Source organism: Rhamphochromis longiceps, linkage group LG3 (assembly GCF_057381845.1).
Source record: "Rhamphochromis longiceps isolate RC_006_pf linkage group LG3, R_longiceps_female_GT1.1, whole genome shotgun sequence".
Taxonomy (NCBI): Eukaryota; Metazoa; Chordata; class Actinopteri; order Cichliformes; family Cichlidae; genus Rhamphochromis; species Rhamphochromis longiceps.
In genome coordinates, this window is record NC_140559.1 from 56,925,078 (window position 1) to 56,951,350 (window position 26,273).

General features: G+C 40.3%; 1 protein-coding gene and 1 long non-coding RNA gene across 4 annotated transcripts in view; one reads left to right on the forward strand and one right to left on the reverse strand.

The window, feature by feature from the left end:
- The window catches only part of LOC146675437 (RAS guanyl-releasing protein 2-like), a 37,681-nt gene extending 14,810 nt beyond the window's left edge, over positions 1-22,871 (forward strand). The window contains exons 7-17 of one of the 2 annotated variants that reach the window (XM_085400462.1): positions 391-564; positions 4,985-5,101; positions 5,482-5,763; positions 12,217-12,291; positions 12,642-12,761; positions 13,652-13,767; positions 13,865-14,006; positions 17,129-17,165; positions 19,819-19,977; positions 20,907-20,969; positions 21,862-22,871. In XM_085400462.1, the coding sequence (XP_085256588.1) occupies positions 391-564; positions 4,985-5,101; positions 5,482-5,763; positions 12,217-12,291; positions 12,642-12,761; positions 13,652-13,767; positions 13,865-14,006; positions 17,129-17,165; positions 19,819-19,977; positions 20,907-20,965 (1,281 nt within the window). In that variant the 3' untranslated portion in view covers positions 20,966-20,969; positions 21,862-22,871. Of the gene's footprint in view, positions 1-390; positions 565-4,984; positions 5,102-5,481; positions 5,764-12,216; positions 12,292-12,638; positions 12,762-13,651; positions 13,768-13,864; positions 14,007-17,128; positions 17,166-19,818; positions 19,978-20,906; positions 20,970-21,861 lie in introns of both variants that reach the window. The other variant, XM_085400460.1, reaches the window with a different exon arrangement.
- LOC146675427 (uncharacterized) overlaps positions 1-26,273 on the reverse strand; it is a 387,382-nt gene that overhangs the window by 119,534 nt on the left and 241,575 nt on the right. The gene's annotated exons all lie outside the window — the stretch shown is intronic.

A 26,273-nucleotide genomic window follows, 5' to 3' on the forward strand; every position in this document is an offset into this window, starting at 1 on the left:
AATCGGGAAAGGATCTGCTGAGGTTATAAATACTGGATAATATTTCTTTTTGGAAACAGATGAGTCTCCGCCTGCTTTGACTATTAGAAATAATGCAGGCTTACGGTACTTCTCATTTCAGACTGCGTCTGTATTTTGTATCCAGTCTTGTTATTTCATTGTTTAAAGTTCTGTGCTCAGCTAAGCAAACCAACTGCATATCCAGGTTTACTGTATGGACATAGGAGACTGTCTACAATCAAGAGGAATATATACAAAACAAGAGAAAGGCCTTTGCATATATGTTTGTCGTCAGGCATTTTCTAATATTCAGAATTGCTGTGGGATGTGAATATGATGTACTGTAATTTAAATAGATAAAGGCTTTCAATGCTTTACTTCTCCTTCTAGTTTCAGGACTACCACAGCTTTGTGATGCATGGCTGCACGGTGGATAACCCCATCTTAGAGCGCTTCATCACGCTCTTTAACAGCGTCTCACAATGGATCCAGCTTATGGTGCTCAGCAAGCCCACCGCCCCGCAGAGAGCTGCTGTTATCTCCCATTTCATCCGAGTGGCACAGGTCTGTCTGCTGGGTCTGTTACAATCGGGAAAGCTTGGCGGTTCTGGGTTCATGGATAGAGAGTGTTAGTGGGTGATTGTTGGGGGCAGAGAGAAAAAAGCAGGAAAGGTGATTTGGAAGCAACTGTGAAAACCAGGAGGAGCAGAGAGAAGTGGAAAAGTCACCGAGGATCTCTTATGACTTGCAAACAAATGCAAAATATACTAGGATTTCCCATTAGCAGCACAACTGTGTGAAAAAGGGAACATTAATTCAAAAATGGCATTGGAGGTATTAGCATTCCAAGCTCCCTGCTCAGTGAGATAATGCTGCTGCCAATTTTGCATCTTTTAAAAATAAAGGAGATCTTTGGGCTCAGTTCCAGCTATCTATGGTTTTTTTTTGTTCCTGTAGTTTACCAGAGTAGTTCTCTGTGACTCACAGTACCAAATAATCCTTACTTATCTCACGCTGAGTCTTGGTGCAGTCCATGACTTCATCCACCTTCTGAAACAAGCTTCAGTCAGCTTACTTCTGACTGGCTGACCCCTGGAAACAGTGGGTGGGCTTCTGTGATGCAGAAAGAGCTGCGTGTCTGACATGACCATATTACAAATATCCTCTCATATTTACATCACACAGAGTAGAAAAAATTGCAGCAGAGTTTTTAGCATAAAGCTTGACCTGTTGCCCTACAGTCATGCCTTGAGTTTAGAGGGTTTCAGGAAAATATGATATTTATGGTAATGGTGATATTTAAAAATGAAATATTTATTTTGCACATATGCTACAGACAACTGATTTTTCTTTCTGTTTACCTTTGTACACTTATGCTTAAAGATTCTCTTACCACCTCCATAAACTTGTATTTTGAACATTTTTCATTTGCCAAAAAAGACAACAGACACACAAAACAGTTGTAGATACACTTGACTGACAGAATTATTGCAATTATTTCTTTTTTTAAAAATTGCTTTTCTATAAATGCTTCATTAATATTATTATGATGTTTTGTAGTGGAGGAATCTAGTTTCCAACTAGAGAAATATGACTGAAAACTGTGCCCACCTTCCTGTTTCTGTACTCATTCGCTATAGCGTTATGGTCGTCTGCGTGTCATGATCGCTCTAATCCTAATCTTCACTTAATCTTAATACTTCCACAATTTCCTGGAAGAAACTGCTAGCTAGCTGCGCTGTATGGTTTTCCAATCATATGTCTGGAGACTGTCGTCCTTTCACTACAGACGCATGTCTTTAAGTGGCACCCGGGGCTTCTCTGTAATTGATTTCAGTTCAGCTTGATGTTATCGCTTGGTTCGGTCTGCCAGATGGGCTGAGTTTCCCCTCCACGCGACAACTCAGTCATCTAAGCCGTTAAGAGGAAGCTTCAGTCAGCCATAGAAAGTGCAGAAAAATAATTTTCATCTTAATAGCCTGCAGTGCTCTGTGAATGCATGCTCATTACTTACTGCAAGTCTAGTGTGGGTTTGTTTTCATCTTTATGAGTCGCTTAGGTCTACTCCCGTTCTCCATTTATTTCATCTTCAGCAGAACACATGCTAGACGCACATAATGTGCTCTGTTGAGGTACGCCAGCAATCTAACACCTCTGCAGGGTTCTTATCAGGGGAAGCCCAGCAGAGCTCTCCCAAGTGTTTCAAACTGAACACTTAAGGTTGTTTGAGTGTTTCAGGGAGCTAGATACTTTAGAGGTGAGGACAGTATGAACAACTAAAGTTCGGTTGTGCAGACGGTGGATAATGAGCTCTTTCTGTGCAGCCCGATCCAAAGATCGCCATCAAACAGCGGTGTCTATTGGCCAGTCAGCTGGTCACATGATGTTCTGTGCACCAATTAAACTCTTTTATATTTGTCAGTGGTTTAATTTGGATTGATACTAATCAAAAATAAAAAGCGTGTTTCCTTATCCACAATATTAAAGCAGTGCAGTGACTGAAGTGTGCATCCCTTGGATGAATTGTAATGTGCTCTGATGACATTTGTTGTGTTGAATACACATTGGCCTTTGTGATTGTGGATTGAAACAGCCTTCCAGCTGCTAGGTGGATATTCTCGTTTGTTATGAGATCCTTCGTAATAACGGTGGTGATCCCCACACTGCTGACTCACTGCCATCACCAGAGAACTCTTTGTTCTTCAGTTATTTGAAAAGAATGACTTGCCATTAGGCTTCATTTTATTTTTGCTGGCTGTTCGATAATGCAATTATACTTACTTTGCTCAAATGTGTACACATTCAGAATGCTAGTGTGTATATAAAGCTAGATTAATCAAAACTGACATCACCCAGATGTCAAGTTGAGCTAGTGGAATTACAGGAGGTGAAACACAGCACAGACTGAGTATCTCCAACTACAAGTACTAACACACCTGTTAATCAAAGTATCCTCAAGCCCAGCTGTCAGTCTTAACAGAAGCTGTTCACCCTCCTTACAGTTATTATGATGGGGAAATGATTCGCAGAGGTTAAAACAGTTCTCTGTCCCAGGCTATGCTTTTTAATTCTGTAAAGTCTGACTTGTAGAGCCAGCTTCAAGTGGCCATTATAGGAACTGCAGTGTTTCACATTTCCCGTTTGCTTCATTTTTCATCCCTGGAAATTGCGGCTTGATTTTGATTTTACTGTTAAAGGACCGCTGTGCTTGAGAACATCCTCACATACAAAGCTGGCTCAGTTTCAACCAGAGCAGATAACCATGGTAACATGAGCTGCACAGCTAACCCTGTTTGGTGAAGGTTAATTTGTGGCTTTATTAAGTAGAATGAATTCATGAATACAGAACTTCAGCTGATCTGTGCAGACATTTTAATGAAGCCAATGCTTAGTGTTAAATTCCCTTTTTTTTTGGTCCTCTTAGGATGATTGTGCATGGCTGTCTATGCAGTTAATGATTAAAACCAAAGTAACTATCTTTCCCATGAAACACCTTACACCAACTCCACACATTTCAACTTCTTTATATTCAGATTCTGGGGCAGTGCCGTGAATGAAGCCAGTTTGCAAACATGTGTCCAATGCATCAGCAAAGCTTAACACAATCTAGTTCCTCACTTGAATGTACAGAGCCGTGAAAGATAGAACCACTGCTGACCAAAAAGAACACAGAGGCCGATTTCTCATTTATCTAAACCTCCCCCAAATCAACTAACTAACCAAACAAAAAAACCTGAAAAACATCTTGATTATCCCAAAGATTTTTGGGAGAATATTCTGTGGACTGACAAGACAAAATTTGAACCTTTTGGAAGAGTCAAATGTATTAGGCCATCAGTTTGTGCACTGAAGCTCAAGCACACTTTGTGCAGGATTATGCAGGACTGAAACAAACTGTACTGCACTTAAATTCGATTAAGATGCTTTGCATGACCTTAAATGGCGATTTATGCCCCAAAGTCCTCCAATAAGGCTAAGAGTGGGCCAAAATTAGAGCATACACATCTGAGAAGATCAAACCCTCCACAAAATTTCCTCATTCATTTTCCGCCCATTTAAAATGTCACAAATTTTGATATTCTCTGATGTATCCCAGGGCAAACACATGCTGGCTTCAGATGTATTCAGAGGCAGCACAGGAGGCAGTCTTATTGCACTTGACATTTCCTAAAGCTTCCCTCTGCTGGTTGTGTCCCATTTCGGCATCCTACTGGGAGCCTATCACAAATGACTCATGCTCATTAGTGTTTTTTTCTCAACTGCACACTTGCATTATAAATTCAATTGTGAACGTGGCTGCCTTCAGTTTATTGCACATTGTGTTCTTTGTGAATGTTCCACCTGCGTTTGATAAGCATACCGCATCACCAGTCCACTGTGTGCTAACTCTTAGGTGACAGGGAAAGGTGTGGCATGTTGACAGTGAAACCTTTCCCAGGCATCACTGATGAACACATGTATGCGTGGTGCAGCGACACTCTGCAAATGATGGCCTGCTTTCCATACTGCTTTGCAAATTGATTCTAAAGGTTGTTTGAGCTGAATCAAATGATCCCCTCTGGCAGCCCTCCCACGCAGCAGCGACCTCATTGATTTTCACTGAGATGCCAGCAGTCTGAAGGGCAGCGAGCAGCCCCACAGAGCGCCATTCACAAAGAGTTAGCCTAACTTTGACATAGACAGGTTAGAGCATTCACTAAATTCTTGGTATTCAGATTATGTGTGGATGTGTATTTGGCCTGCTAAACTCTTTCAGTATCTAACCCAGAAGTCTCTTCACCCTGTAACCATTTATTTCCATAGCTGCATCTTTCTGACTGCCTGTAAGTCTTTTTTCCTAACTTATACCACCCTTCTTTATCTTTTTCTCTCTCCGCCTTAAAAAAAAAATTTGGCCAGGTTGCTCTTGGCAGTGTCTTACACATTCATAAAATATCTCTTCTTTCACCCTCACTCCTAATTTTTCTTCCTCCTCCGTTCACAGAAGCTGCTACAGTTGCAGAACTTCAATACACTCATGGCGGTAGTGGGCGGCCTCAGCAACAGCTCCATCTCTCGTCTCAAAGACACGCAGGCTCACATCAGTGCAGAGACCAACAAGGTGCAGTAGCTGCAGCCATCTGTCATCTATTTCTGGCAACCGCAACCAGGCGCTACCAGACAAATTCAATGTTCGCTGCATGTCTGTGCGCTGAGCTAATAAGTGATAATGCTTCCTGATTGAGTATTCAGCATCTTCTGTGTAAGCGGTACCAAGCTCCCTGTCTGTGCCCATTACTCCTACACAGTGTCTTTTTAGAACTATGAATTTGAGTCACATGACTAGAAAGTTAAATGCAACAGTTGGGCGAGTTACAGTTATGCAAGTCCATCTGGAGCAAAGTTTTCGACAATATTTGTGATGCTTCCAAATCAATCTTTTCTGAGACAGGCATTCTCTTTTCTGCTCCTCAAACCTATATTCCTTTCACTCTACGACAGGTTTTTAACAACTTAATTGAACTGGTGACATCATGTGGCAACTACAGTCAGTACCGCAAGCGTTTTTCTGAATGCTCCGGCTTCCGGTTCCCAATTCTTGGCGTGCACCTGAAAGACCTGATAGCTGTGCATGTGGCACTGCCAGACTGGGCCGACAAAGAGAAGACACGAGTCAACCTGGCAAAAACCCAGCAGCTGTACGCTATCCTTCAAGAGCTGGCGCTCATTCAGGCCACGCCACCTAACGTCGATGCCAACACAGACCTGCTCAACTTACTTACAGTGGGTATAAAGTTTGTTCCGAGTCCAAGAGAAATGTTTGGCTTCAATTACCTACCTCTACAGAAAGCAGTTAAAGGGGTAGTAATAAGAGACAAATCAGGTCCCGAATCAAGTTAGTCATGATGAAGTGGCATTTGTTTGTCAACCAGACGGCTGTGAGGAGGTAGTAGGAGGAAACATTTTATTTCCAGCCAGTGAAACAGGCAGTCTGCTTGACTTTGTTCTGCTGTGATTCGACTGGCTCGTGGTCAGACAGACTGTAGCCAGCTGGGACAAAATCTGTGCACAGACAAAAGTCAGAGATCATGTGTAGAGGAAAAGATTCAAAACATGAACCTTCAATCACAAAGCAAATGGGATTTACAGATGTGGTCCACAGTGGCATAACAGAGAAATGGTTACTAAGCGTTTGATTGGAAATGCACTGAAAATGAACAGCAAGATGAAGCAGAAGCGAGACAAGCTGGGTTACTTACATTTGCACTTACATGATGTTGTACAGCCGTACAGGAGGGAAAGAAATAAATGTGTCACAGGCTGAGCAAAATTCACAAAACTAAATGGGTAAAAAAGAAAAAGGCATCGTACGTTAGCTTTAATGCTAACGCTTGGGTGCAGAGAACATTAAAGAGGGCATTTAAGTCAGCATTGTTGTTTTCACTTTCGTAACACTGCTAGCCCAGTTCCACTGTTTGAAGTGACTCATTGTTCTTTATCAGGGACAGAGAGTTGTAACCCCTGCAGCATCATTTTCACTGAACTTTAAGTTGTTAACCTGCACTGAAACCTCATGTCTATTCCTTTAGACTAAAAAGCTTTCCCTGTCAGGTTGCTTTAGCTTTGAAAGTACCCAAGGGGATCTCAGTAGCAGCAGTCTCTTCTTTGAAATCTGAACAGTTTTTCAAGAAAGCCCTTTACCTAAGAGATCACTGTACTAATAGCTCAGCTGTATTTATTCCTTTACTGAGGGAAGAACTGAGGAGGAGGCATGCGTTCACTGCTGTTTGTTGTCATGTGTATTGCTATACTTGCTAGCAAGGTGATACAAAGGCTTAAATAAAACTTAGTGAAGAGGTGAAGCTTGGGTAAAAAGTAACAACAAAGACCTTTGTGTTAAGGCCTGCTTAGGATCAGTTTAATTAAAATTGTAACATAGTGACATTGTGACATTTTCATTTTCATACGATTCTTACTTGGTTATCCAGATCAACAGAAATACAGTGGCGGAATTAATTGTTTGAACCAATGCTGAATTTTTCATTTTGAGGTCTGGAGACTATATTGTGGGTCACTGTTATGCTGGAAGACCAATTCACAACCCATCTTCACCCATCCACAACCTTCCTCATGATCATCCTCACCCTGTGAGGCATGATCTTGCAGATCAAAGGTGACTGATGGAAATTTTATATTTCTTCCATTTCTGAGAAATCGCACCAACAGCTTTTCCCTTCCCACAAAGCTTCTTGCTGATGGTCTTCTGGCCCATTCCAGCTATGTGCAGGGCTGCAATCATGTCCCTGATGTCCTTTGACAGATCTTTGGTCTGGCCTATGTTGGCAGAGTGGCTGGAATGGAAGAAATTGACTCTGTGGACATGTTTGCTTTATACACATAACTAATTGAGACCACATTCATTTGGACTGGGCTGTTTTGTAGTTTTACAATAATAAAGACAAAAAAAAACTAAGTAAAAAGTATACACCTCCCTACCAGGCTAATGCAAGACTGTAACCAATGTTACCACGGTGCCAGTCAGTGACATCTGCTTTAACTAGTGGCACTCTGCAACAACAAAAGGAAATGGCTCATAATTTGTGGTTGACAAACATTTTGATAGAGAGAGAAATGAGAGGGTTTTTAGAGAGCACAGTAGCACACAGGAAATATACAGCAGTGAGGATATCCTCAGCTGTTTTTATTTACCCAGGGAAAACAGACTAAACTGATTTGCATTCAGACCAAAATCTAACTGGAATTTAAACAAAAGGCAATGTTTTGGATTTACCTCAATGACTAAATAAGTCAGTATAAAGAAATATATTTTAAGCAAATATTTTACTACACATCCACTTGAAATAAAGTGGATGTACTGTAATATCATGTAACAGTGAGTGAGAATGATACCTTAATTGTTGCTACCTGCTCTTTAGTTTGAAAGCTGAGGTGGTAGTGGCATTTTACAACTTCACAACCCAGTGTGTGTGTGTGTATATGTCAGTATTTTTGGCAGATGCAGACAAGAATCTCCTGAATTTAAGTGCTTTCTGAATTTAAACAATCCAAGGAGATCAATTACTGGTAGCAGGTGTTGCTGTGAGATTGCAGCTGGTTTCTCCTTTTTTCTCCTGTGAAAATAAAAGAAAATAACGTGACAGCTTCTGGAGCTGAGAGGCAAGAGAAAAAGTTTGCTGGACAGAGTCAATATCCAATTATCTTATGCCAGTGCTTATTGGAGTTGATCTAGCATGAGGCCTGCTGGGTTTGCAGCGATAAGATGGAAAGCAAGTCAATAAATCCTTCAAAATAATGAAAAGGGGAAGGCATGCTTTATTTTAGACAGGTAAAATAAGCAAACCACGCAGGTTATTTTTCTCTTCAGCTTTTCAGATGTACTTTGCTTTGCAACTGAACCTTTTCCCTGAAATGTCTGGAATTCTTCGAAATGACACGGTTCAATAAAAAGAAAATAATTTAGCAATTTTGTCCCAGCTGACTAAAACACAAGACACACAAGTACAGTGAGAGAGTAGGACTTAAGGAAAACAAAAGTGTACGAGGCCAAGCGTGGATGCAGTAGACGAGTACGTGTAGCAGCAGACCTAAATGTGTTAACCATAGACCGTATATGCCACATGTCTATGGTGTTTACAAGTGCAAAAAATAGATGCTGCTCTCTCACTTGTTGCTATAATGGCTCTGTACGCAAGAGATGACTCTGCTTAACAGGTCTTCTGAGAAATATGTTTCTGTGTGAAAGGGTCTTTGTGTTAAGTACTCGACAGATGCGTTCAGAAACTATATGTGAATACATTTATATTCAACAAATTGTTGTTATGAGATGCCTGGATTTAGGTGTTTGGATTATTGCTATTGTTTTAAATTTTCACAATATAAAGTAATTAAGCTTATATATTGTCTTTAAACTTACAAATTAACAGATGCATATAGATCCATGTTTATTGACTATCCTCAGCTTTGAACTACATTTGACAGTAAGTCACTTAATGGAGCTACTTCAGCTGACATCATGTGACTTTAGAGTTAACACAAGTCAAGTGATGACAACTAGGGCTGGGTATCGTCACTGATTTCTAGAATCGATTCAATTCCGATTCACAAGGTCCCAAATCGATTCGATCCACGATTCGATTTAATTCGATTCGATTCGATTTAAATCTGGGAAATTTTGACAGTCAGAAGTATAATTCAGATCAGAACATTTACATATTTTTGTATCTATAAAAAGGAAGCTGACACTCGCAAGACTTTATCCAAGGTGTGAGCATCACAGCAGATGCCTTTGTGTCAAAGTAGCTGAGGATAAAACACAGAAAAACATGAAGGTTTTCCTGGCCTGGGATTTTATAAAAATATTCTGCAGTACATCAAAAACGAAAGAAAACCATTAATTAATGAACATTACCTCTGACGTTACAGCGGTTTTATTAGACACACGGCTAAGCATTTTGCATTTTGAATAATATTAAAAAGTTTAAATTTGTTCAGTATTGAACAGCAGAAATGAGGTTTTCTTTTCGGAAGAATGTAAAAGGGAAAAAAACAGCGGCCGACAGCGCTGTAAACAACAGTAGACTTGTGCGTAACAAGCAAGCGAATAATGAAGAAAGCGAAACTGTTCGAGAGAGAGGGGGGGGGGGGGGGGGGGGGAGGGAGAGAGGGAGAGAGAGAGAGCTGCGCATCGCAATGGAAGCAAAACAGAGTGAATTCATGACGATGTTTATGTGAAGCGTTTGGATCTTCTTTTGCTGCTGATTCGGTCAATATTGTTTGGAGAGAGATCAAACTAACAGCTTTAGAATCAGCGCATAAAGGGCGTGAACACAAAGCGCGGACCCGGATCAGCGAGCTGTCGGCTTTCAGCCCCGACTGTGAGAAAGGCGACATCTAACTGATTCTGATCCGCGGGTCGCGCTGTGTGTTTAAGTCTATGTGCAGAATCCCTGTACCTGCTCTCATTTACTGTTTGGTGGTTCTTGAAATTTTGTGAGATGTCACCAGAGATTCTGGCATTTCGGACAAAATAAATTTATATTAAAAAATCGATTCAGGATTTTAATGAATCGATTTTACGTTATCCAAGCCAGAATCGATTTTAATCGATGAATCGATTATAAAAACCCACCCCTAATGACAACCTTTGCCTCCATTAAAGAATCCAATATTATATTGCACCATACAAGAAACTGGATCAATGCCCATTAAATAAAAGGTTTCAATGTGCGTATGTAGGCAGTAATTAGCAAAAGATTGCAATAAATGGTGTGCGCTCAGACAACGTGGCAATATATTTTTCAGAACGAAAGCATGCAGTTACTCTATATCACTATATATAGCAGGTGACAAGTGTTCTGAAATGGTTTGCAGCTGAAATATTAGGTGACTTCTTTTGAGTTCCGTCAGCTAGCAACAATAAATGGCTGCAGGCTGCTAAGTGTTGCAGCAAATTGCTAACAGACCAAAGAACCAAAAAGTAAATTTATATAAGCTTTCCAAACTCAAATGTTAGTTCTAAGCTATGATGTTTCTGCACATTAAAGCGAAAGACTTTTGGGTCTTCCCCTCTCATTACATTTAAATATGTAGCTTGCCTTCACCAGTGACCTAGAACAGCTTCTGACTACAGCGGAAAAGGAGTTAAATATATAAAAAAACTGGTTTGATGTAAATAAGTTATCATTAAATATAAAGAAGACAATATTGATTATTTTTGGCACTAGACAAATGAAAAATGTATCTAAAATAAGGGTTAATGGAATTGAAATTGAAAGAGTGTACGAAAATAAATTTCTTGGAGTGATAATTGATGATAAGCTGAGCTGGAAGTCTCATATAAACCATGTGAAAACAAAAATGTCAAAAACCATTGCTATTCTCTATAAAACAAAGCATGTCCTGAACAAAAAATCATTATACACACTTTATTGTACTCTGTTGCTTCCATATATGACTTACTGTCTGGAGATATGGGGTAATGCATATAAAACGAACACTCTTCCTATTTTCAAGTTACAAAAAAGAGCTATAAGAATTATAAACCAATCAAACTATATAGAACCAACTAACATTTTGTTTATTAATCTGAATACCCTGAAATTGTATGATTTAGTTGAATATAAAATGGCACAGATAATGTATAAAGCACAAAATAACTTGCTTTGCCCCAGTACTCAGAAGCTGTTCAAAGTCAGAGAGAGTCAGTATGACTTAAGGGGAACAGATTTCTTTAAAAAAAAACAAGATAAGGACAAATATAAAGCAGAGATGTGTTTCTGTTAGAGGAGTTAACCTGTGGAATAGTTATGACAGTGATTTAAAAAGGTGTAGTTCATTTTCCTTGTTTAAAAATATGTTTAAAAATACAGTATTAGAAAAATATATAAATCAAGAATGAAAAGAGCAAAAAACAAAAAAGAAAAAACAAACAAAAACAAAAACAAAAAAAACTCTTGATTCCTTTGCTTTGATGTAGTTACTTATCTAAGGTGGAACGTTTTTTTTTTCTTTTTCTTGTTTGTTTATTTGTTTGTTTGTTTTGTTTTTGCTTTGTTTTATTATTTGCTTCGAGCCCTGTGTACAGGAGCTGCATGCAAAAAGATCTTTTGTTAAAAGGGTTGGCGTAATAAGCAAATGCTTCAGCCAATACCTTTTGATTAGCCTTGTCTCATGCTTTCTTGCTTTGTGGTAGATCTTTGTTCTGTTTTCACTGAGATATTTGAATGCTAATCAATAAAATCAAATCAAATCAAATCAAACCAGTGTGTGAATGGGTGGATGACTGCATATGTTAAGCGCTTTGGAGTCCTTAGGCACTAGTAAAGCGCTATATAAATACAGGCCATTTACCATTTTAAATATGTATAGTGCCTTAGGTAACTCCAGTAGCTTGCTAACACAGTTCATACTTTAATAGCTAACTAGACACAGGCTGCTAGCATAAACCACTGATGTCTCAAAATGTCATATTTTTAGCTAGCAAACAATATTTTAGCCTTTAGTTTAGGTTTTGTAGGACTGATTTGGAAGGTATGAACCAAAATGTAACTCTATAAAAAACTTTACTTTGATGTTTATAGAAAAAGTATTTTACATTTAAGAAATAAAAGTATTCTTATTTGAAATAACTGCTGGTGTTAATACCTGATTTTACCTGATAAATGGAAATTACTTGAATTTTTTCATGTGCCTTTTTCACATTGGCTGTTTGTGCAGGTGTCTCTGGACCAATACCACACAGAAGAGGAGATCTATCAGATGTCTTTACAGAGGGAACCACGCAAGCCAGTGGTAAGCAGCATGGTGATATACTCATCCCGTGTGTTCCCAGCCCCTCACCTCTCATGCACTAATATTGCTTTTCTACAGACTTGCTATGATAGATAATGGTGATTTTAAGCGTGCCTTCTGAACCTCAGTCTAAAATTGCCTGCATTTCAGACAAATATACTGTAGACAATATTTATCTTAAGATATTAAAATATCAGAATTGTTACGCTGGAAATCTTTTTCAAAAAGTATTTTCATTCTGATCCACCGAGGTTATTCCTGACTTCTGCCCTGTGTGGCAGCTTTCTTTGCTTCACTTCCCTGGTTTATTATTGATCTCATGGTCTCTGATTTCTCATCAACTGTAGCAGAACTCCAGCCCTGCCCCCGCACCTGATCCCAAGCCCAGTATGATTGATGAGTGGGCCGTTTCAGTGAAGCCCAGCGCTGACCCCACGATCATCAAGAAACACATAGAGAAGATGGTGGAAGTGAGTTTCTCTGCTCCCTTCATATTCACATCTCTCAGAGCCTGAGAGGTGCTACAAGGATAAGGATAAAAATGAGCTATGGCTGTACTCACCACCACAACTGTCAGAGATCAAAAGTTTAAAAACTGATACATCTCTAGGCTTTTACCACTAAAATGATTAATTCAAAAACAATAACGCTCACCAGTGCTCTTCATTATCAAACTGCTGGATTATGAAATCATCTTTTAGACTGCATGAGTCTGATCTACTACATTTTATTGGGCTTGTCAAAGATTTAGCAAATGTCAGAGTGTATTTTTTTAGTCTTGCACAAACCATAACTACCATAACTAGGGCGTATGTGTTTTGGTAACTTCTTCCCCACAAATGCACATCTGCAAATGAGTTGCATGACAGATCTACTCTGTCTGTAAAATTCTGTTTCAGCAAATGTTATTTTCCAGATGTGTTAAGTTGGTTGTCACCCAGTCAAAGTGTTAGCTTTGTTCTATCTACTGTATGTATATATATTTATAAAGTTTAAAGACAATCAACATTATTTAATAAATGTGACCTGCTGTGATGCTGTGGGTTTCTCTGCCTTTTAGGGAGGGAATACTTGTTTCCCAGTTTGAACATTTAGTTTTTTAGGTTGCTCTGAGAGGTGTTATAGGTGTTAGTATCAGAACTGCTAATTCATCAAAACTACACAATAAACAAGTGAAATGCAGATATATGACCAAAGATGGAAAAGAAAAATGTTGTGAAACTTGGTGCAGAGCTCATGCATGGACAAATCTGTGGATCTAAATTTTAAATACATAAATTTTTGTGTTATTTTTCAGGCAATCACAATAATCACTTTTCCCTAAAACAGCCTAATTACTTCACATCTTTCTTCTTTTCAGTCAGTCTTCAAGAACTTTGACACAGATGGCGATGGCAATATCTCCAGGGATGAATTTGAAGCAATCAGGAACAACTTTCCATACCTCAGCAAGTTTGGAGAACTGGACAAGAACCAGTGAGAATCTGTAGCTTTATTCACAAGCACTTTATAGACTGAGCCAACTTACAATCTGCTTTCTATGACATTCATCTCTTTCTGCGTCCTCTTACAGAGACGGGAAGATCAGCAGGGAGGAGATGATAGACTACTTTATGAAAGCCAGCTCTCTGCTGAACTGCAAGATGGGTTTCATCCACACTTTTACTGAGACCACCTATGTCAAGCCCACGTTCTGTGAACACTGTGCTGGCTTTGTGAGTAAACATCTATGCCTAAAACTTAAACAGTAGCCATCTTTTCAGCTTGTGTATAATTCTGCTTTTGACCTCAGTCCATCCTAAAATGTTCATGAAACACAGTCCATGAAAAACTCGATTTTAGGCACTGACTCAGCTGTAGGATTTATAAATGCCCCAGTGTCATGCACTTCATTATTTGTCTTGGCTGTCACTGTCAAGCCGTGGTAGCACAACTCTTTAAGGTTCCTCCTGTCAGGTCAGGGTAGTGCAGTCACTTTGAGCTGCAGCCACACACTGCTGAAGTTGCATTCTGGGAAATATGAGAGGAAGTTAACTGGGTGAGATGATAACCCTCGTCTGTGGCAGTGTTAAGGGTGTGTGAGTGTGCGTCCTCTGGCCCTCAACGTTCCCAAAAGTCCCCCAAGGATCTCTGTGTTATTGAGACACAGACAGTGACTAAGCTGTAATGAGAACAGGCCTTTAGTGTTGAAGTAGAGACATTCATTTCTTTATATTGCATTATAAGCGGACCAATTCTCGAGAGAGACGTACAGACAACCGTATGTGTTTCCATTAAAATTAAACATGTATACAGCAGCACGTTAAACTCTGGGGAAAGTCTGTTACTTTTAAATCGTCATGGGGGAAATTCAGAATACAGAGCAGGGAAAGATAAGGACCCTGGCAGTCTGCCTCTTCCTTTGGATATATCTGTGTGTGTGTGGCAGAGGTAGATACTGTACACCAACCACTTCCTCATCTGTCTGCTTTCCTCTTGGCTCCTGTGCAAACAAAATATTTTCCTGCAGCACATTTTTCAACACTTGCCTAAAACATGCTGTCCAATTCCAGCTGGGCCTTCTGTAAACACCAGCGTCCAGTCACCGGTATTCGCACAAGGATGTTCAGTCTGGTGCTGTGGTGCCTGCATTCTTCTTTGGTCTTTTATTTTAATTACTGGCTTACAGATTACAGAAGCAAGCCGACAATGCACCGTGTGCAAGCTTCTCCATCTCCGGAGGATGCAGCAGGCTTCTGGAAAAGATTCAAACAAGTTTCAGAAGAGAAATTACACAGAGTGATGCATCGAGGCTTTTTGACGCATGCTGCATCTCTTATTCTGTTTTGAGTTACGAGAGTGTTCATACCTTGTGACAAAAGATAAAAATATCTCATTACAGTCACAGATCTTTTCCAGGCTGCGTGTCTTATGCAGTATATACTTGATTTCCAAGGTACATTTGTACATGCATGTATGCTCATACTGCAAACTAGCATTTCTAAACAAGCCTACTATGGACATGTGTGGGTGACCTTATCCTGCTGGACTGCAGAGTTTGGTAAGAGTATGTAATGTCTGAAACTAAGTGTTTGGAGCTGTCGATGAGCTTTTGGTTTGCAGGGTTAATTGTACATTGACGTCATATTATGTGTTTGATATGGTTACAGGTTCTTAAACTAGCATAAAGGTCTACAAACTGAAAAATAATAATGGAGGTTAAAAACTACATGTTAAGTTTAACTCCCAGTCCTGAGCCTGATTCTGAAAGATGTAAAATAACGCGTCTACTCTGAGAATCATTTACAGTGAACAGTGATGCTTTACTGCAAATGATTTCACAGCCTTAAACATAATTGAGTGAAAGAGGCGTGCCCGTCCACCAGGCTTTCCTGCCTGCTGCGTCCTGCACAGGGTCATGCTGCTGCTCTCCCTGTCCCTGTTTTTCCATGTGTGCACATGGAAAGGGTTGGATGTGTGCTCTTTTTTTTACTTATGTGCATGACATAAATTACTACAAATTATTTTGTCTGACAGACTAAAATGTTAGTTCGATCAGTTAACCCCCTTCCTCCACTAGAGACAAAAAATAGGGTACTTTTGAGCTTGTCTAGATAAAGTGATTCCAATTCCAAATTTGCACATTTTCTTCCATTATTTCTTCCACAATAATGGCTGATGTCAGTCACTTAGAAAACAACTTGTTCCCTCATTTGAAAATACTTAAAATAAAATGGCGATAACAAAAAAAGGTTCATGGGAATTCAGTAGAATGATAAATGGAAACTTTTCTCGTCGTATAAAAGCCAAATTTTACCTTCTGTCACTTTTTTTGTGTTAAGCAATTTAGCAGGAACAGAATGACATTTGAGTTTTGTTACAGTCGGGGCATTAAAGACAGCACAGTTTCCCTTATTTGAACTTTCCTATTTGATAAAAGATTGCCTTAAAATACCTGAGAAATTAAATACACACTGCTTGTCAGTGCTGGTTCAAAACTCAGCACTGAGGCACTAGAAATGATTTCAAAAATAGAAACATAAACGTCTCCCGGTGCATTTTTTAAATATCAAATGTGTAACTACAGCCAGTAGAGGTGGCAAAGCTTAAATTAAAACCAGCATGTTTCCAGCTGTTGTTTGTAGTGTGTTGTGTTTTAGCGTCTACAGAGGCTTTAAAGGTCAGTCAGCGTAGGCAGGGCTGTGATGATAGTTGTGTTTGGATATTCTGCTCAGAACTAACTTCTCTTTGTTTTAAAGCCTCTGGCTGTGTGTGTGTGTGTGTGTGTGTGTGTGTGTGTGTGTGTGTGTGTGTGTGTGTGTGTGTGTGTGTGTGTGTGTGTGTGTGTGAGAGAGACTTTCTTTGTGTCAGTGTGCAAATGTGCACCTACAGGTGTATGTGGCTTTGCTGTCATTCATGTAGGTTTGTGTGTGTCTGTATGTGTGTACGTGAAGAGGTCAGGATATTTTGTGCCTCCTCAGATGTGCCAGTGCGGTGTGTGATCTCCAGTTCAGCTCTTTCATGTCATTGTTCCCCCACTGCCTGTGCGCTCCCTGCATCCCGCTTGATCTCGGTCCCCCTCCACCCCCTCTGTCCAGCCGGCCTCCCGTCTCTCTCCCCCTTTCTTTCCCTCTATCTCGCTCTCACACCTTACGTGTCTCTTTGCTTCATTGTACCTCTTTCTTGCCTTGCTTTGCCAAGTGCTTACTCACAGTTGCCTGTTTGTTGCAGTTTTCTCTGTATTATTGTAGGGTCTTTACCTCATTATATAAAGCGCCTTGTGTCCTAAACAAAATAAAATCAGGATTAATGCCCAACCCCGCTCCTTTTCCCCTCTCTTTTCTTTCTTTTTTTCCAGATCTGGGGATTTTACAAGCAAGGCTACAAATGTAAAGGTAAGAGAGGAGTCGTTCAGCTTTTGCTCGCTGTTTTCTGCACAAATAAACTTGTTCTAGCTACAAGGGTACAAGCTTCAAGGAATTAGTGCCTTTTTTTTGAAGCCATCGATTCCCATCTGTTGCACCTTCCACAGATTTTTGAGTGCTAAGTAAATGTCATCAAACATATCACACATTTAATTATATTCAAAGCCCTCTGCTTAAGCAGCTGGATAAACTCCATCACCGGAGAGCACACTATACACAATGGAGAATTATTTGCCCTTTCAGGCCTCCAAGTGGACCTGTGTTTGAGGAAGCTGGTTCATTTCACAAATGCACATACACAGAGGCCGGCTACCTTCTTAAACACATTTGCAGCTTGTCCACCCCCCCCTCTGTGGACATGCTGTTGGTGGTCCGTGCTGATGTTGTAAAGCAGAGTGATGATCTGCAGACGTTAAACTCTCTAAATAATTTGCAACAAATATGTTGCTCTCCAGATGTCAAGCAAAGGTTTGGACATGATGCCGGATCTAAAATGCAAATAAACCTAGTTTCCATCTGCTGTAGTCTTTTAAGGAGTGATTGGATACAGTTCAGACATCTGAGCGAGAAAGGTAGGGCAGATATTTCATAGATGGCGTTTCCCTGCTTTTTCTGTGTTGCATAAACTAAATTCCACGTCAGGTTTTTGCAAAGATTTCTCAGTCAGCCTTGCCTACACAGTTTGTTCAGTTACTAGCGTGAATATCTCATTATTTAGAAGAAGTTAAGTATTGTGTTAATGCAATGACAGCTTGAGAAACCTCACAGTAGTATTGTATTGTGTGCAGAGTCCTTGTGTATCGCAGGATGTAACGCTTTGTTGTTCTCTTGGAGCCTTGGAGGTCTAAGTAGGAGAACAAAAGGACACATGTGTTAACAAATACAGATATTTGTGTTTGAATTAGTGTAACAACTTTAAGGATGAGTAATTTCTTATTTTTCATGATGACATCATGTTGACTAGGTCACGGCCATACCACCCTAAGCACAACCGATCTTGTCGGGCCTGGTTAGTACTTGGATGGGAGACTTGGATTAGTACTTCAGGAGAGGTAGAGCAGGTAATTTGCTAATCCGAAGGTTGGTGGTTCAATCACTAGCTGCTCCAGTCTACATGTCAAACATCCTCGGGGAAGATGTTAACACCAAGTTGCTCTCTGTTGTGTGACTGCTACATAGAAAAAGTGTAGCAAAAAGTGCTTGCGTGAATGAGGCAAGTTATGTAAGGAGCTTTAAATCTTTAACTTGTGTTTGTTGTTAAAATACAAAGACAAGCATGTGATTGCTTTAAAAAATAACACAAGCAGATCCACACAAAGAGATCGATGCATTTCTCTGTGTATACAGACACACATACACACCACTGACCCTCACACTCTCCCGTGTCCTCTCCACTCTACAGGAGTGCATTCTGTGAGCCTGACTGAGAGTTTTAGTTCTGGCTTGTTCCATTAATGAGACCAGGGGAAGTCAATGAGAGAGCCCCACAGCCATTCATCCCCATTACCATTGTTAGCCCAAACTCAGGGAGGTAGACAGACCGGCAGGCACATAATTGAAATGAATCACCCACTGCAGTGCAGTGCAGTGCAGGAGCGCTCTTGATGTGTGTGGGTTGTCTGGTGTGTGTAATGGGGTAGTAGATGTCAGCTACTGAGATTTGAATCAGAAACCTCTCACTGTCTGAACAGATGTGGGGCTGTGCTCATGCCAGCATTCTAACATCCATATCACAGAAACATCTTTGCTTCTTTCTATCTCTTTGACGTTTTAGCAGGTAGGCTTCTTTTTTTTTGCTTTAGACCTTAAGACTGCTCTAAGATCTCCTTGTTAAATTTGAATTGTCATCCCCCAGCTGCTTTGCTCACCATAGCATGAAGACTGGGAATAGTAGCAACATTTATAGCTTCATATACATTGGAAAGACATGAGAGTACATGAGAGTTTAAGCAAAGACTGATAGGTATGTGTCATTATTTGGGAACTGACGAATATCTGTGATAATTATTTTAGAATGAAAAATTCATAGTGAGTTAAAGAAATAAGCATTATAAAAAAATCCAGTATGATCAAAATTTGTTATATTGCCACTATGTAGGTTGTTACTGTTTTCTTCTCTTGATATGATGCTTATCTGCACACTTTATAGTTATTTAAAGTCAGGTGACTACCACCAGTGACAGTGAAGAAATGAACCAGGAAAGATTTCTGTTGCCGTGGATTCCAGTAACTCAGTTGCTTTCCTGCTGCCTTGCTGGGTGACCCATCACTCCTCTCCTTGTAGACTACCCACAGCTGACAGAGCTGTTGTCGGGCACAGTCGGCCTTACCGTGTGCATGTGCCAGTGTTCGCGTGTCTGTACAGCATGTCGAAGCACTTTACTGTCACCGTTAGCTCTCCCGTTTGCCCCGTTTCATCAGTTTGCACCCGTCCCTTTGTCTGACCCTTCTTCTCCACCTCCATCTTCCTCTCGCCCCTGGCCCTCTCATCCTTTCTTCCTGTCTCGCCTGCTCTCTCGCCGATTGTCCCTCCCTCCCTTCCAATCCCCCCGTCCTCTCCTCCTCTCCCGAAACCTGTCCCTGCCTCCATCTTTCTCCCATCGTGCGAACATTCCCACTGCAGCCTGCGGGGTCAACTGCCATAAGGCCTGCCGAAGCCGGCTGGCTGTTGAGTGCCGGAAGAGGACCAAGAGCATCAGCCATGAAGCGCCGCCAGCTCTCCAGGCCAGATCTTACAGCTTCCCTCCTCCTGCTAACACCCCACCCAGCCTGCAGAACACTGGTAAGATGCATCTACATGCAGCTAGCATCCCTCATGTTTCCAAGAGGATGATTGCTGAAATGGACCCCTACACATGTCTAAATACGTATTACATTAAAAATTAAAAAATGATTTGTGATTCCACTGATAACTGTCTTTTAACAAATTTCCCACGTGTGGGACTAATAAAGGTTATCTTATCTCTTATCTCTTATCTTATAACATTTCTGATCAATTTCAGCCTTTTTGGATAGAGCCAGCCCTCCTATTTCTAGTGTATATATATATACACATATATATATATATCTATGGTCCTTATGCAACTACCTGCTGCTGGTTGTGGCCTACAGGCATAAGCAAAAAGCCCCCACAGAATAAGTGTATTTTTCAAGCATCGAGTTACTTGTTTTTAGAATCTTTGTTTCTCACAGGAATGAATACAGTACCAGCTAGCTTGATATGTGTACAGACCTTAAAGTTTGACCCCTCGTGCTGATAAAATAGAATCTCCCATCGCAGGCATCAAAGATAAACAAGTGTAGCCCGGAGGAATTTTGACTTCATGTCACCACTGCAACACCTCCACTTTTTGATGGGGGCTTTTGTCTTCCTTTGAGTGTATGGGGAGCTGACATTTGGAGTGTTTTCTTCCAACAATAGAGTGTAATTTGCAATGGAAATGTAAATGGTCCACCACAGTGAGGCTAGTGACTCATAAAGGCAGTGTTTTCATCAGACATTAGCAAAAGTGGCGCCCTGCCTGGCTCAATTCTGTATCAGTGCAAACCTGCTCCATCAGTGGGCAGCACAATGCTGCCAGACGAATGAATTGGGAATGGTAAATAGACAAAGGCCACACATTTCTGGATTTTAGGCGATGCTTTGCATTTCCAGATGGCTGACCAAACCGCCACTTATTTCTTTGCCCTCACCTTCTCTGTTCCCACTAGTAATTGCTGAGGAGGATATAGAGGCAGTGGAGGAAGGAGTATTTGATGTCCATCTATAACCAGGTGAGAGAGGTGCACTTTGACCGCTTATTTGCTGTTTAATAGATAATTGTTTTATATGTTTTTGCTGATTAGTTATGTTCCTAATTAATTAAATGAGTTCATAGCTTCCATTTTGACCTGGAAGAATTCTTGTTGTCTGTAAAGTCAGCAGGACCTGACACAGTCTGTCAGCTACCACAGTAATCATTAAAAGCCTGGCTATCAACCTGTAGCTCTTTCACAAATAACAAATTGTGTGGAATTAGTTAATTAGCTACAGAGTTGCTGGTCACCTTCAAACATGCGTACATATTTCCCAGTTTTCTAGCATAACTCATTTCTCTTCCTGTTAAAGCCACTTAACCCATGCAACCGCACAGAAAACACACCAGTGTGTTGCCGTTTAATCCCTTTCTGGCTTGAAACCTCAAATGAAAGTTCACTTCTCTTCTCAGCTTATTCCCACAGAAGTGAAACTAGTTTGAGTTTGACAAAAACGAAAAGTATCAGAGTGCATAAAAAAGGACCAGATATGGTATTGGAGATCATCCTGGAGATCTCTGTGAGAAGTAAACAAATATGTGGAGATTAATAATACTGAAATAATAATGATAATATTTACTCCTTTAAGGTCACTTAAAGGCGTTGCAGATGTAGTGCAATAAAATCGTGCACATTTCCACAGTATTTCACACCAAGTTACACACAGGGAATGTCAGACTCGTGCCTGATTTGCTTAGCTCGTGGTCTTCCCTTGAAGAGAGACAGTGCAATTATTCACCGTTACCACAGTTTCCCACAGCCTTTACACAGCATCGTCTGACTGTCAGTGTATGACAAATCTTTGCAGGAGTCTTGAACTGAAGAGCGGTTTTGATGAACAGGCCGGTGACAGATTTTGGCTCTTTTTTAGAATCCCTCCTACGGTCGGTGTTCGAGAAGCCAAATCAGCCCCTTTCGAGAGCGAGACGGAGAATGTGCTACAGTGTGTCAGATTTACAACCCGCAGCGCTGAGGAGAAATTGCACTGAACACGATCCAGGATACCTACATGCTGCCACACGGTGGACACACGCTGCAGCAGCACTCCTCTCTGCCCGACTCACAGGAATGTGACGACCAGTGGGAAACGAATGTCTCTGTATGATTTCTATGAAAAAAAAAGATGTGCATTTTGATTCTGTGTCGGCCACGAGTGTTACTGTAAAATACTTACTAAATACTTACTCTTTCGCTCTCTCTATATATCTATATCTATATATATTTAAAAGAAAATCCACAAAATTGTATTTTCTTGGTGAAATGTTCACGTCAGTGGAGTTTGTAAATTTGAGCACACTGCAGATTGGCGCAGTTGTCTTTTCTTTAAAACATAAAAGAGGTGCTGTTATTGCCAAGAATGTAAAGCTGCCACCCAGACTAAGCTACAGTCTCCTTTAAGTGGGAAGCTCAACTTTTTTCCCCCCCTCTCCTCTTGTTTGTTGTTTTGAAATACATTTCAGCGGACCAATAATAGGACCAATTTTGATGTCAGATAAAATATTTGTGGTGCCCGTCTGAAGTGCGATGACAACGGCAGCAAAGGAAACAGCTGAAAGAACCGTGGCGACGGCTGTAATTGGGATGGACTTTAATTAATGTTCTGTTCTTCGTCACGTTTACCTGAATATCAGTAACTATAGTTATTGCGGTTGGTGTTATTTTCAGTATAGAGTACTGTCTTGTACCAGTGCAGTGACAGATGACCCATCCTCCTGCAGTACTGTGAATGTAGCAGAAACAGGAATGCTGCTGTCACATGAAGAAGCCCATTTTTCTTTCCCAGTAAATGCGTTGAGAGCATTAAAGAAAAAATAAATGAAATAATCAAAAGAACAAGATTAGAACTGGAGCCGTTTTTTATTTGACAGCAGCTTCTAAAAACATTTTCCTGAGAAGTTTCCATGCAAGTTGTATTTTCGCTGTTTATAATCTGCATGCTTCTTCCTTCTTCCTCGTATTCTCCTGACAGATATTTTTTTCTATTTTTAAATTTGTAATTTTTTTTTTTTTTTACGTAGCACGCCAACTTTTCGTTTATTTAGCAAGTATGATGTCTTGAAATTCCACACAGAGGAAATGTTTCTGTCTCTTGGTCCCTGTGGAGAGATGACTTCAGACTTTGAGTGGCGTTTGCTTCAACTGCCAGTTTGTCGCTGAATGAGGCTCCTCAGTTTGCTGGTATTTATTTTTTTGGTAAAAAAACAAAGAAAAAAACGAATATGCCTGTCCTGTGCCACTCCTTGCCTGACGATTGGATGTTTGCTGTTATTCGGAACGATGTCATGCTATTCCTCGTGGTCTGTTTCTACATGATTCCTCAGTATTAAATGCAGCAGGCATCTTTCTAATATGTGTTCTTGTTATGAGATTCTGTGACTAATAATAATAATAATGATACTAACAGTAAAATTTGTCTTGCTTTAGTCCTCTTTTCACTTTGTATGCTGAATCAAAGGTGTATTCACATAAATCTTTCTCTTCTTTTACTTGAGCAGGGAACACTTTAAATTAAAGCAGCTGCTTTGATCTTAAAGATGGTTGATTTTACTTAAACTTTGTGCTGTTACTATAAATACAGATAATGTTTCATAATGAAAGCTGGCGATTTTGGTGAAGAAGAAATTCTTTTTTTTTTTAAAAAATTGAACAATTGTGTCAAGTAAAACATCAAAGATATTCTTTCACAATTCATAAAAAGGGAGCTCTTTGTTCCCCTGTCTGAATCTGTCCATTCAAGATCAGCTTAGCTCAGTAAAACAGACAAAGAGGTTTAGCAGAGTGGAGGTGTAAAATCATTTAGTTAACACTAGCTGCAAACATGCTTAACTTCAGAACACGTTCTCACATTTAATACAAAACGGCCCAGTTTAATGTAGCATGTATGGCCTGCAGCACATTAAAATATCAATGCAACGTTTTTCTACGATTCCAAATTCAAGTATTTTCCAAGAGACAGTTTAACAGCAACTGAAAAAAGGTCTTTGAGATATTGCACCTATTATGGTCCTAGTTTTTTAATGTACTGCATAAACTGTTGGATATATACAATTAGGGTATATACAAGCAACCCATGTGACTCAAAAGCTTTATTTTCTACTCTTGACTCTGTGTGATGTCAGTGGATAACCCTAATAAGGTCATTTTTGGGCACACAGCTCGTTCTGTCAGTTGGCTAGGGAAAGGGTTGTGAGCTAAAGTCACTCGATTCACACTGATGGCCTGCACCACACCCCGGTGTGAGGTAAATAAGGATGAGCCATGGCTCATTTGACTGCCCAAGTCAAGTTTACAAATAAAAATATGGACCTGGAAATGAGCACAATAGGTCCTTTTTAACAAAACAGGATACTACTGTACTACTGTACATTTCATTCACCCTTCATGTGACCATGATCCAGTGCCCTCTGCTGCCTGTCCATTATAGGCATTAATAACCAGCCTCGGAGTCAGTGCCACATGTAATTATTCTCTGAGATGAAGTCAGTTGTGGTGTCTGATTGCACAGCCCTTGCTCCGTGTTTTCTGTAGACTTTCTGCAGCCACTGGCTCGGCTCATATCTCATCCCTCCTGTCATCATGCTGCTAAATGCTCTCATGAGGGACTGTGCCAAATAAAAATGAGCTGATGAATTGGAGAGGTGATGTGTTGATAACCTGGCCTTTTGACCTTGGTCTATCACGCACAAGAATAGTGTCACAAAAAGTATTTGCTGCCATCTGGATTTCTTTGACCTTTAAATATTTCACATCCTCCAAAAAAATCAAAATCAAAAAATGAGACAGAGATCATCCAGAAAAAAATAAAATGCATTTTTTGTATGATGATCTAATTTATTAAGCTATGTGAAAAAGTAATTGCCACCTAAACGTAATAACTGGTCGTGCCACCCTTGGCAGCAAGAACTGCAATCAAGCCCTTGCAGTAAGTGGCAATGAGTGTTTCACATCGCTGTGGAGGGATTTTGGCCCATGCTTCTTTGAAGAGTTGTTTTCATCCAGCCACACACACCACAAGCTTTTGAATGGCCAGTTTGGAGTTATGCTAAAACATCTCAATCAATTTCTTTGAGCCATTCACAGCTGGACTTGCTGGTGTGTTTCACTGCCCTGCTACACAACTCAGGTGTGCTTCAGGGAACAAATTGATGGTCACACATTCTCCTTTAGGATTTTTTGGTAGAGGGCCAAATTCATGGGTCCATCATGGTCCAGGTCCATCATGATCTCAGTCATGGTTCAGGTAATGAAGCAGCAAAGCAGCCCCACACCACCACAGCACCACCACCATGTTTGACTGTTGGTATGTTGCTCTTTTTGCCAAATGCTGTGTTAGTATTAGATCATTTTGACCCAATCTCTTTCTTACTGTCGAATCATGAACCCTGGAGGCCTGCAGTTCTTTAAATGTTGTTTTGCTTTTGTGACCTCTGGATGAGTTGTTGATGCGCTCTTGTATACGTTTACACTCCTGGGAAGGTTCACCACTATTACCAGTGCACTACATTTGCAGATAATGGCTCTAACTCTGGTTTATTGGAGTACCAAAGGCTTAGAAATGGCTCTTTAACCCTTTCCAGACTGGTTCTTGAGTTTCTTTAGATTGTGGCACGATGTCTTCGAACACATGTCGATCAATGACTGATACATTCAGCTACTGAAAAGCAGCTTTATGAGATCTTTTAGCCTTCTTCACTTTGTCAGACAGGTTCTATTTAAGTCATTTCTTGATTCAAACAGATCTAGCAATAATCAGGCTGGGGTGTGGCTAGTGGAAATAATATAATTTGTTTGATAGTCTGTAACATTTAAGCATGACAAGGGGCAAATACCGCCTTGTACTGTAGATGCATTCAAGTTTAAGCACATTACCGTGCTACTGTGATACATTCAGCTTCTGTAGCCACTTGTTCCACCAGCAAGAAGGTCCAATTAATGATATCCAAACCAAAAAAAGTGTTTGTACCCATTTTTTGTACCTTTAAACTAAAGCAATGAATGAAAATCCGAAAAAGAAAGGAGACTCAAAGCAAAATTCAACAGACCCCACACAAGCAAATAAATGACCTTGATAATGATGATAGTGGAACCATTGTTCAAACTTGACATTAGCACAATCTCCTCTTTAAAAATCACCCAGTGTCCCCCGTATTTGTGAGACTGTTTTTGCAAAGTCTCTACAACCGCTCATCAAAGTGTGTGTGTGTGGCCATCGCCGACTACAGCTCTCAAACATCTCTTTTAGCTCAGTGAGTGATGCCTCCCATTCAGCTATTGAAAAGCCCT